This window comes from Somniosus microcephalus, chromosome 13 (assembly GCF_052327205.1).
Source record: "Somniosus microcephalus isolate GS21.2 chromosome 13, FLI_Smic_1.0, whole genome shotgun sequence".
NCBI lineage: Eukaryota > Metazoa > Chordata > Chondrichthyes > Squaliformes > Somniosidae > Somniosus > Somniosus microcephalus.
Window position 1 is genome coordinate 196,038,484 of NC_140999.1, and position 13,787 is coordinate 196,052,270.

General features: G+C 55.2%; 1 protein-coding gene across 3 annotated transcripts in view; it reads right to left on the bottom strand.

Annotated features, from left to right (window-relative positions):
• Positions 1 to 38: 38 nt before the first annotated feature.
• LOC147108949 (ATP-dependent chromatin remodeler CHD6-like) overlaps positions 39 to 13,787 on the bottom strand; it is a 135,654-nt gene continuing 121,905 nt past the window's right edge. For all 3 annotated transcript variants that reach the window (XM_086005935.1, XM_086005934.1, XM_086005936.1), the window contains 2 exons: positions 5,047 to 5,133; positions 39 to 200 (listed from right to left, as the gene is read on the bottom strand). In XM_086005935.1, coding sequence (XP_085862061.1) covers positions 39 to 200; positions 5,047 to 5,133 — 249 coding nt within the window. The remainder of the gene's footprint in view (positions 201 to 5,046; positions 5,134 to 13,787) is intronic.

Genomic DNA, 13,787 nt, shown 5'->3' on the forward strand with positions numbered 1-13,787 from the left:
ACACTGCGGGCAACTCAGTACTGCTCACCCTTGATTAGTTAACAGACGAAGCTAAAACTCATTACCAAGTTTGTGACTTCGGGTATGATCTGCAAATTCTCGTATTCCTGGATTTTGACTGGGTCGATGTCCTCCACCAGCTCCCAAGTGCTTTCTTCATAGGGTAGGGAGCACCACTTCACCAGGTAATGAGTCACAGGCTTGGGAAACAGAGAATATCAAATATTAAACACCGGTCAACACTCCATCATTCTATTGGATCATGGCTCATCTGCACCTTGGGTCCACTTACCTCAATACCCATAGCCAACAAAAATCTATCGATCTCAGTCTTGAAAATTTCAACTGACCCGGGCATCCATAGCCTTTTGATGGCATGTTCTAGATTTCCACTACCCTTCGTGAGAAAATGCTTCCTGATTTCAATTCTAAAGAGACCAGCTCTAATGTCCCCTTGTTCTGGATTTCCCCACTGGAGGAAAGAGTTTCTCTGTATCCATCATATTGAATCCCTTATAATAGCAAAATACTGCGGATGCTGGAAATCTGAAATAACAGAAAAAGCTGGAAATACTGAAGGGTCCCAGACCTGAAACGTTAACTCTGTTTCTCTCTCCACGGATGCTGCCTGACCTGCTGAGTATTTCCAGCTTTTTCTGTTGTTATTTTATATTGAATCCCTTTATCATTTTATAAACATCTCAATTAGATCACCCTTCAATCTGCTATAATCAAGGGAATACAAGCCAAGTTTATGCAACCTGCCCTCATAGTTTAACCCTTTTAGCCTGGGTATCATTCTGGTGAATCTGCACTGCACCCCCTCCAAGGTCAATATATCCTCCTGCGATGTAAAACCCAAAACCGAACGCAGCTGGGGTCTGAGCAAGGCTCTATACAACTGAAGCATCACTTCCCCACTTTTGTATTACTTTTAGATTACACCCCCTTTTTGATTACTTTGTATAACCTGTTAAAATATAACGGTCAGAAAACAGAGCAGCATTGAGCTAGTAAAACAGCAGCAATTTGCGTTTATAGAGCGCTTCCACCACACAAGAACATCCCAAGGTGTTTCACTGAGGTGTAACGGATGCTGAATCAAAGGAGGAGATTTTAGGAAGGGGTGATCAAAAGCTGGGTCAAAGATGTGGGTTTTAAGGAGGGTGTTAAAAGAGAGGCGCAGCGGGGTTTAGGGAGGGACTAGAGAAATCACCAAAAACCACATACCTTTATAACATTAGCAAAATGCTGCAGATGCTGGAAATCTGAAATAACAAAGTGCTTGAAACACTCAGCAGGTCAGGCAGCATCGAAGGGTCATCGACCTGAAACGTTAACTCTGTTTTTCTCAGCTCGATGCTGCCTGACCTGCTGAGTGTTTCCAGCACTTTCTGTTGATACTTCAGATTTATAACATGCTCTTTTTGATATATAGTAATGACCTGGACATGGATAGGCAGGGCCTAATTTCAAAGTTTGCAGATGACATGAAACTCGGAAATGTAGTGAACAATGAGGAGGATAGGAACAGACTTCAGGAGGACACAGACAGACTGGTGAAATGGGCAGGCTCATAGCAACAACAACTTGTATTTATATAGCGTCTTTAACGTAGTTTGACACCGAGCCACATAAGGAGATATTAGGGCAGATGAAAGAGGTAGGTTTTAAGGAGCATCTTAAAGGAGGAAAGAGAGGTAGAGAGGCGGAGAGGTTTAGGGAGGGAATTCCAGCGCTTAGGGCCTTGGCAGCTGAAGGCACGGCCGCCAATGGTGGAGCGATTAATATCGGGGATGGTCAAGAGGCCACAATTGGAGGAGCGCAGAGATCGGACGGTTGTAAGGCTGGAGGAGATTACTGAGATAGGATGGGGCGAGGCCATGGAGGGATTTGAAAACAAAGGATGAGAATTTTAAAATCGAGGCGTTGCTTAACCGGGAGCCAATGTAGGTCTACGAGAACTGGGGTGATGGGTGAACGGGACTTGGTGCGAGTTAGGACACGGGCAGCCGAGTTTAGGATAACCAGGAGTGCGTTAGAATAGTCACGTTTAGAAGTAACCAAGGCATGGATGAGGGTTTCAGCAGCAGGTGAAATTTCACGCAGACAAGTGTGAAGTGATACATTTTGGTAGGAAGAATGAGGAGAGGCAATATAAACTAAATGGTACAATTTTAAATAGGGTGCACGAACAGAGAGACCTGGGGGTGTACGCACACAAATCATTGAAGGTGGCAGGACAGGTTGAGAAGGCTGTTAAAAAAGCATATGGGATCCTTGGCTTTATTAATAGAGGAATAGAGTACAAAAGCAAGGAAGTTATGCTAAACCTTTATAAAACACTAGTTAGGCCCCAGCTGGAGTACTGTGTCCAATTCTGGGCACCGCACTTTAGGAAGGATGTCAAGGCCTTGGAGAGGGTGCAGGGGAGATTTACTAGAATGGTTCCCGGGGGGGGGGGGGGGGGGGGGGGGGGAGGGACTTCAGTTATGTGGAGAGACTGGAGAAGCTGGGGTTGTTCTCTTGGAACAGAGAAGGTTAAGAGAAGATTTGATGGAGGTGTTCAAAATTATTAATGGTTTTGATCGAGTAAATAAGGAGAAACTGTTTCCAGTGGCAGAACAGTCGGTAACCAGAGGACACAGATTTACGGTGATTTGCAAAAGAACCTAAGGGGAGATGAGGAAACATTTTTTTTTTTTATAAATAGAGTTGTGATCTGGATCACGCTGCCTGAAAGGGCAGTGGAAACAGATTCAATAGTAACATTCAAAAGAGAATTGGATAAATACTTGGAAGGGAAAAAATTTACAGGGCTGTGTGGAAAGAGCAAGGAGTGGGATTAATTATATCGCTCTACCAAAGAGCCGCGCAGACATAAATGGCCTATTTCTGCGCTGTATCATTCTATGATTCTATGAGGCCAAGTCAGTGCAGGGACCAAGATTAAGTAATTTTATGACAGGGAATAGTTTTCCACTGCTCTGTAATTGATTTCAGGCTGTGGGTAGTAATTTCATTATAAGTGGGGTCTTCTTCGATTCACTCATTCATTCTGTGAACTTGGACACAACAATTACCTTCTCAGGCTCAGTGAAATCCATTTCATTCAGGCACGTTCTAAGCAAGACTAACAGCAGTAAACCTGCAATAAATCCTCAGAGGAAGCACCAAAGTGATGTCACGTCTGGTACAACCTGTGGCTCTGAATTTACCGCACTACCCGTAACAATTAGAGACTACCCAAGCTTTCAACAGCTGTCAAAGATAGCCGCCATTTCCTTCCGTCAGCCCTGGATCTGAACCAGAATGTATTCTGTCCTACTTTCCTCGCTCTCGATTTTCTCCATGCTCCCGACAGCCGACCTGCTACCAAGCCACAACAACTTGCGTTTATATAGTGCCTTTAACTAGTAAAATGGCCCAAAGGGCTTCACAGGAGCGCAATCAGACAAAAACTTGACACCAAGCCATACAAGGAAGTATTAGGATAGGTGACCAAAAGCTTGGTCAGAGGTAGGTTTGAAGGGGTGGCTTAAAGGAGACAGAGAGGCGAAGAAGTTTAGGGAAGGAATTCCAGAGCTTAGGACCTCGGCAGCTGAAGGCACGGCCGCCATTTGAGGGGCGATAGAAATCGGGGATGTGCAAGAGGCCAGGATTGGAAATCTTGGCGGGTTGTTGGGCTGGAGGAGATTACAGAGAAAGGCCATGAGGGATCTGCAAACAAGAGAATTTTAAAATCGAGGTGTTGCCGGACCAGGAGCCAATGAAGGTCAGCGAGCACAGGGGTGAGGGGTGAACGGGACTTGGTGCGAAATGGGACACGGGGCAGCAGAGTTTTGGATAAGCTCAAGTTTACGGAGAGTGGAAGCTGGGAGGCCGGGCAGGAGAGTGTTGGAATAGTCGAGTCTGGAGGTAACAAAGGCCTGGGCGAGGGTTTCAGCAGATGAGATGGTGCAGGGGGAGGTGAGGTTATGTAGGTGGAAGTAGGCGGTCTTGGTGATTGGGCACTACCAATATCTGGTGGTAGAAAGCGCCCAAGGTTTCCACCCACTTTTCCTTCCTCTCAGTGCAGAGACCACTGGGGGGCGAGCTGAATCTGCAGACCACCCAGTCCACACACCCAGCCCGAGCCAGTGTTGGGCGCTCCGAAAGCAACATCTGGGCCAGTGCCACAACCCCAATTAGCATCTTGCGAGAGGACAACTGTGAGCAATGCACCCTAGAATGATGGAGAGGGTCATACAGTCATGATTCCATCCCATGATAGGCTCTTGATTGCAGCCCCATCCCTGTGCGGAGTTGATGAATGTAGGCAAGGAACAAAGGGAGAAAAAATAATGAAAAATGGACTGATTAAGCACCATCAATTATATTGTCTCATTAGCTCAATAACATTCTGATATGCTTTTCCTTCAGTGAGAACATGAGCAGGAGAAGGAACAGCACTGAATCACAATTCTCAACAGCTCACAGCCAAGCAGCTCACCGATGAAGGAGGGACCTCAGCCTATCGTGCCTCCAATCTACTCTCCTGGCTCATAGTCACCGCCCAACACTCTCAGCACAGCCCTTCAGTCAGGACAACACTGAACTGTTCAAGAGCCACAAGCAGCAGCTCAGCTCACAGTGGCAGAGGCACAGCTGGAGGCCATTCAGCTCCACAAGCCTGTTCAATCATTCAATTGGATCATAGCTGAGCTGTACCTCCAACTCCATTTACCCACCGCTGCTCCAAATCCCTTACCGAACAAAAAACTGCTGATCTGTCTGGAGAGCTTCAACTGACCCCCAGCCTCCGAGGGAAAGAGTGTTCCAGAATCCCACTACCCTGTGTGGAAAAAGTGCTTCCTGATTTCACTCCTGAACAGCCTAGCTCTAATTTTAAGATTTTGCCCACTTGTCCTGGATTTCCCGACCAGAGGAAATAGATTCTCTATCTACCCTATCGAATCCCTTTATCAATTTAAAACACATCGATTAGATCACCTCTCAACCTTCGAAACACCAGGGAAAAGAAGCCAGGTTTTTGAAGTTACTCACCTCTGAAGTTTCAGAGTCTATTGTATGTGCTACATCCAGGATCCTGTCCACCTCGATATAATCTGGATTAAAGGGCTCCTCATCGGACTAGAAGAAAAGATGACAGATGCATAATGTAAATTTTGTTAGAATATGAAAATAGTTCAGTACTGCAGTTACTGTTAATGGACCAGCGCTACCTTCACACCAGCCTGGGGTATTGGATGGTACAATGGGTTAGCCAGTGACCTTTCACAACTTGGGTCCAAATTCAGCCTAGATTGATGGCGCAACTCACTCCCCACTGACACACCGCAACTCACTCCCCACTGACACACCGCAACTCACTCCCCACTGACGCACCGCAACTCACTCCCCACTGACACACCGCAACTCACTCCCCACTGACACACCGCAACTCACTCCCCACTGACGCACCGCAACTCACTCCCCACTGACGCACCGCAACTCACTCCCCCACTGACACACCGCAACTCACTCCCCACTGACACACCGCAACTCACTCCCCCACTGACACACCGCAACTCACTCCCCCACTGACGCACCGCAACTCACTCCCCCACTGACACACCGCAACTCACTCCCCACTGACACACCGCAACTCACTCCCCCACTGACACACCGCAACTCACTCCCCCACTGACGCACCGCAACTCACTCCCCACTGACGCACCGCAACTCACTCCCCACTGACGCACCGCAACTCACTCCCCCACTGACACACCGCAACTCACTCCCCCACTGACACACCGCAACTCACTCCCCCACTGACACACCGCAACTCACTCCCCACTGACACACCGCAACTCACTCCCCACTGACACACCGCAACTCACTCCCCCACTGACACACCGCAACTCACTCCCCCACTGACACACCGCAACTCACTCCCCCACTGACACACCGCAACTCACTCCCCACTGACACACCGCAACTCACTCCCCACTGACACACCGTAACTCACTCCCCACTGACACACCGCAACTCACTCCCCCACTGACACACCGCAACTCACTCCCCACTGACACACCGCAACTCACTCCCCACTGACACACCGCAACTCACTCCCCACTGACGCACCGCAACTCACTCCCCCACTGACACACCGCAACTCACTCCCCACTGACGCACCGCAACTCACTCCCCCACTGACACACCGCAACTCACTCCCCCACTGACACACCGCAACTCACTCCCCACTGACGCACCGCAACTCACTCCCCCCACTGACACACCGCAACTCACTCCCCACTGACACACCGCAACTCACTCCCCCACTGACACACCGCAACTCACTCCCCACTGACACACCGCAACTCACTCCCCCACTGACACACCGCAACTCACTCCCCCACTGACACACCGCAACTCACTCCCCACTGACACACCGCAACTCACTCCCCCACTGACACACCGCAACTCACTCCCCACTGACGCACCGCAACTCACTCCCCACTGACACACCGCAACTCACTCCCCACTGACGCACCGCAACTCACTCCCCCACTGACACACCGCAACTCACTCCCCCACTGACACACCGCAACTCACTCCCCACTGACGCACCGCAACTCACTCCCCCACTGACACACCGCAACTCACTCCCCCACTGACACACCGCAACTCATTCCCCACTGACACACCGCAACTCACTCCCCCACTGACACACCGCAACTCACTCCCCCACTGACACACCGCAACTCACTCCGCACTGACGCACCGCAACTCACTCCCCCACTGACACACCGCAACTCACTCCCCACTGACCCACCGCAACTCACTCCCCCACTGACGCACCGCAACTCACTCCCCCACTGACACACCGCAACTCACTCCCCACTGACACACCGCAACTCACTCCCCACTGACACACCGCAACTCACTCCCCACTGACACACCGCAACTCACTCCCCACTGACACACCGCAACTCACTCCCCCACTGACACACCGCAACTCACTCCCCCACTGACGCACCGCAACTCACTCCCCCACTGACACACCGCAACTCACTCCCCCACTGACACACCGCAACTCACTCCCCCACTGACACACCGCAACTCACTCCCCACTGACGCACCGCAACTCACTCCCCACTGACGCACCGCAACTCACTCCCCACTGACGCACCGCAACTCACTCCCCACTGACGCACCGCAACTCACTCCCCACTGACGCACCGCAACTCACTCCCCACTGACGCACCGCAACTCACTCCCCACTGACGCACCGCAACTCACTCCCCACTGACGCACCGCAACTCACTCCCCACTGACGCACCGCAACTCACTCCCCACTGACGCACCGCAACTCACTCCCCACTGACGCACCGCAACTCACTCCCCACTGACGCACCGCAACTCACTCCCCCACTGACGCACCGCAACTCACTCCCCCACTGACGCACCGCAACTCACTCCCCCACTGACACACCGCAACTCACTCCCCACTGACACACCGCAACTCACTCCCCACTGACACACCGCAACTCACTCCCCACTGACACACCGCAACTCACTCCCCACTGACACACCGCAACTCACTCCCCACTGACACACCGCAACTCACTCCCCACTGACACACCGCAACTCACTCCGCACTGACACACCGCAACTCACTCCCCCACTGACACACCGCAACTCACTCCCCCACTGACGCACCGCAACTCACTCCCCACTGACGCACCGTAACTCACTCCCCACTGACACACCGCAACTCACTCCGCACTGACACACCGCAACTCACTCCCCACTGACACACCGCAACTCACTCCCCACTGACACACCGCAACTCACTCCCCACTGACACACCGCAACTCACTCCCCACTGACACACCGCAACTCATTCCCCCACTGACGCACCGCAACTCACTCCCCCACTGACACACCGCAACTCACTCCGCACTGACACACCGCAACTCACTCCCCACTGACACACCGCAACTCACTCCCCACTGACACACCGCAACTCACTCCCCACTGACACACCGCAACTCACTCCCCACTGACACACCGCAACTCACTCCCCACTGACACACCGCAACTCACTCCCCACTGACACACCGCAACTCACTCCCCCACTGACACACCGCAACTCACTCCCCACTGACACACCGCAACTCACTCCCCCACTGACACACCGCAACTCACTCCGCACTGACACACCGCAACTCACTCCCCCACTGACACACCGCAACTCACTCCCCCACTGACACACCGCAACTCACTCCCCCACTGACACACCGCAACTCACTCCCCCACTGACACACCGCAACTCACTCCCCCACTGACACACCGCAACTCACTCCCCCACTGACACACCGCAACTCACTCCCCCACTGACACACCGCAACTCACTCCCCCACTGACACACCGCAACTCACTCCCCCACTGACACACCGCAACTCACTCCCCACTGACACACCGCAACTCACTCCCCACTGACACACCGCAACTCACTCCCCACTGACACACCGCAACTCACTCCCCACTGACGCACCGCAACTCACTCCCCACTGACACACCGCAACTCACTCCCCCACTGACACACCGCAACTCACTCCCCCACTGACACACCGCAACTCACTCCCCCACTGACACACCGCAACTCACTCCGCACTGACACAAGGCGCAAGTCACTCCCCATTGACACGCGCCGCAAGTCACTCCCCACTGACACGCGCCGCAAGTCACTCCCCACTGACACGCGCCGCAAGTCACTCCCCATTGACACGCGCCGCAAGTCACTCCCCATTGACACGCGCCGCAAGTCACTCCCCATTGACACATGCCGCAAGTCACTCCCCATTGACACACCGCAAGTCATTCCCCACTGACACACGCCGCAAGTCACTCCCCATTGACACACCGCAAGTCACTCCCCATTGACACGTGCCGCAAGTCACTCCCCATTGACACGCGCCGCAAGTCACTCCCCATTGACACGTGCCGCAAGTCACTCCCCATTGACACGCGCAGCAAGTCACTCCCCATTGACACGCGCCGCAAGTCACTCCCCATTGACACGCGCCGCAAGTCACTCCCCACTGACACGCGCCGCAAGTCACTCCCCACTGACACGCGCCGCAAGTCACTCCCCATTGACACGCGCCGCAAGTCACTCCCCATTGACACGCGCCGCAAGTCACTCCCCATTGACACATGCCGCAAGTCACTCCCCATTGACACACCGCAAGTCATTCCCCACTGACACACGCCGCAAGTCACTCCCCATTGACACACCGCAAGTCACTCCCCATTGACACGTGCCGCAAGTCACTCCCCATTGACACGCGCCGCAAGTCACTCCCCATTGACACGTGCCGCAAGTCACTCCCCATTGACACGCGCAGCAAGTCACTCCCCATTGACACGCGCCGCAAGTCACTCCCCATTGACACGCGCCGCAAGTCACTCCCCATTGACACACCGCAAGTCACTCCCCCACTGACACACCTGCAAGTCACTCCCCCACTGACACACCGCAAGTCATTCCCCACTGACACACGCTGCAAGTCACTCCCCCACTGACACACCACAAGTCACTCCCCCACTGACACACGCTGCAAGTCACTCCCCCACTGACACACGCCGCAAGTCACTCCCCCACTGACACGCCGCAAGTCACTCCCCCACTGACACACCGCAAGTCATTCCCCATTGGCACACGCCGCAAGTCACTCCCCACTGACACAAGGCGCAAGTCACTCCCCATTGACACGCGCCGCAAGTCACTCCCCATTGACACGCGCCGCAAGTCACTCCCCATTGACACGCGCCGCAAGTCACTCCCCATTGACACGCGCCGCAAGTCACTCCCCATTGACACGCGCCGCAAGTCACTCCCCATTGACACACGCCGCAAGTCACTCCCCATTGACACACCGCAAGTCATTCCCCACTGACACACGCCGCAAGTCACTCCCCATTGACACACCGCAACTCACTCCCCACTGACACACCGCAACTCACTCCCCACTGACACACCGCAACTCACTCCCCACTGACACACCGCAACTCACTCCCCACTGACACACCGCAACTCACTCCCCCACTGACACACCGCAACTCACTCCCCCACTGACACACCGCAACTCACTCCCCACTGACGCACCGCAACTCACTCCCCACTGACGCACCGCAACTCACTCCCCCACTGACGCACCGCAACTCACTCCCCACTGACGCACCGTAACTCACTCCCCACTGACACACCGCAACTCACTCCCCACTGACACACCGCAACTCACTCCCCACTGACACACCGCAACTCACTCCCCACTGACACACCGCAACTCACTCCCCACTGACACACCGCAACTCACTCCGCACTGACACACCGCAACTCACTCCCCCACTGACACACCGCAACTAACTCCCCCACTGACGCACCGCAACTCACTCCCCACTGACGCACCGTAACTCACTCCCCACTGACACACCGCAACTCACTCCGCACTGACACACCGCAACTCACTCCGCACTGACACACCGCAACTCACTCCCCACTGACACACCGCAACTCACTCCCCACTGACACACTGCAACTCACTCCCCACTGACACACTGCAACTCACTCCCCACTGACACACCGCAACTCACTCCCCACTGACACACCGCAACTCATTCCCCCACTGACGCACCGCAACTCACTCCCCCACTGACGCACCGCAACTCACTCCCCCACTGACACACCGCAACTCACTCCCCACTGACACACCGCAACTCACTCCCCACTGACACACCGCAACTCACTCCCCACTGACACACCGCAACTCACTCCCCACTGACACACCGCAACTCACTCCCCCACTGACACACCGCAACTCACTCCCCACTGACGCACCGCAACTCACTCCCCCCTGACACACCGCAACTCACTCCCCCACTGACACACCGCAACTCACTCCCCACTGACACACCGCAACTCACTCCCCACTGACACACCGCAACTCACTCCCCCACTGACACACCGCAACTCACTCCCCACTGACACACCGCAACTCACTCCGCACTGACACACCGCAACTCACTCCCCACTGACACACCGCAACTCACTCCCCACTGACACACCGCAACTCACTCCCCACTGACACACCGCAACTCACTCCCCCACTGACACACCGCAACTCACTCCCCACTGACACACCGCAACTCACTCCCCCACTGACACACCGCAACTCACTCCGCACTGACACACCGCAACTCACTCCCCCACTGACACACCGCAACTCACTCCCCCACTGACACACCGCAACTCACTCCCCCACTGACACACCGCAACTCACTCCCCCACTGACGCACCGCAACTCACTCCCCACTGACGCACCGCAACTCACTCCCCACTGACACACCGCAACTCACTCCCCACTGACACACCGCAACTCACTCCGCACTGACACACCGCAACTCACTCCCCACTGACACACCGCAACTCACTCCCCCACTGACACACCGCAACTCACTCCCCACTGACACACCGCAACTCACTCCCCACTGACACACCGCAACTCACTCCCCACTGACACACCGCAACTCACTCCCCCACTGACACACCGCAACTCACTCCCCCACTGACACACCGCAACTCACTCCGCACTGACACAAGGCGCAAGTCACTCCCCATTGACACGCGCCGCAAGTCACTCCCCACTGACACGCGCCGCAAGTCACTCCCCACTGACACGCGCCGCAAGTCACTCCCCATTGACACGCGCCGCAAGTCACTCCCCATTGACACGCGCCGCAAGTCACTCCCCATTGACACATGCCGCAAGTCACTCCCCATTGACACACCGCAAGTCATTCCCCACTGACACACGCCGCAAGTCACTCCCCATTGACACACCGCAAGTCACTCCCCATTGACACGTGCCGCAAGTCACTCCCCATTGACACGCGCCGCAAGTCACTCCCCATTGACACGTGCCGCAAGTCACTCCCCATTGACACACGCGCCGCAAGTCACTCCCCATTGACACGCGCCGCAAGTCACTCCCCATTGACACACCGCAAGTCACTCCCCCACTGACACACCTGCAAGTCACTCCCCCACTGACACACCGCAAGTCATTCCCCACTGACACACGCTGCAAGTCACTCCCCCACTGACACACCACAAGTCACTCCCCCACTGACACACGCTGCAAGTCACTCCCCCACTGACACACGCCGCAAGTCACTCCCCCACTGACACGCCGCAAGTCACTCCCCCACTGACACACTGCAAGTCATTCCCCATTGGCACACGCCGCAAGTCACTCCCCACTGACACAAGGCGCAAGTCACTCCCCATTGACACGCGCCGCAAGTCACTCCCCATTGACACGCGCCGCAAGTCACTCCCCATTGACACGCGCCGCAAGTCACTCCCCATTGACACGCGCCGCAAGTCACTCCCCATTGACACGCGCCGCAAGTCACTCCCCATTGACACACCGCAAGTCATTCCCCACTGACACACGCCGCAAGTCACTCCCCATTGACACACCGCAAGTCACTCCCCATTGACACGCGCCGCAAGTCACTCCCCATTGACACACCGCAAGTCATTCCCCACTGGCACACGCCGCAAGTCACTCCCCATTGACACGCGCAGCAAGTCACTCCCCCATTGACACAAGCCGCAAGTCATTCCCCCATTAACACAAGCCGCAAGTCACTCCCCATTGACACGCGCCGCAAGTCACTCCCCATTGACACGCGCAGCAAGTCACTCCCCCATTGACACAAGCCGCAAGTCACTCCCCATTGACACGCGCCGCAAGTCACTCCCCATTGACACGCGCCGCAAGTCACTCCCCATTGACACGCGCCGCAAGTCACTCCCCATTGACACGCGCCGCAAGTCACTCCCCATTGACACGCCGCAAGTCACTCCCCATTGACACGCGTCGCAAGTCACTCCCCATTGACACGCGCCGCAAGTCACTCCCCATTGACACGCCGCAAGTCACTCCCCATTGACACGCGCCGCAAGTCACTCCCCATTGACACGCGCCGCAAGTCACTCCCGATTGACACACCGCAAGTCATTCCCCACTGGCACACGCCGCAAGTCACTCCACATTGACACGCGCAGCAAGTCACTCCCCCATTGACACAAGCCGCAAGTCACTCCCCCATTGACACGCGCCGCAAGTCACTCCCCATTGACACGCGCCGCAAGTCACTCCCCATTGACACGCGCCGCAAGTCACTCCCCATTGACACGCGCCGCAAGTCACTCCCCATTGACACGCGCCGCAAGTCACTCCCCATTGACACGCGCCGCAAGTCACTCCCCATTGACACGCGCAGCAAGTCACTCCCCATTGACACGCGCAGCAAGTCACTCCCCATTGACACGCGCAGCAAGTCACTCCCCCATTAACACAAGCCGCAAGTCACTCCCCATTGACACGCGCCGCAAGTCACTCCCCATTGACACGCCGCAAGTCACTCCCCATTGACACGCGCCGCAAGTCACTCCCCATTGACACGCGCCGCAAGTCACTCCCCATTGACACGCGCCGCAAGTCACTCCCCATTGACACGCGCCGCAAGTCACTCCCCATTGACACACCGCAAGTCATTCCCCACTGGCACACGCCGCAAGTCACTCCCCATTGACACGCGCAGCAAGTCACTCCCCCATTGACACAAGCCGCAAGTCACTCCCCCATTGACACGCGCCACAAGTCACTCCCCATTGACACGCGCCGCAAGTCACTCCCCACTGACACGCGCCGCAAGTCACTCCCCAT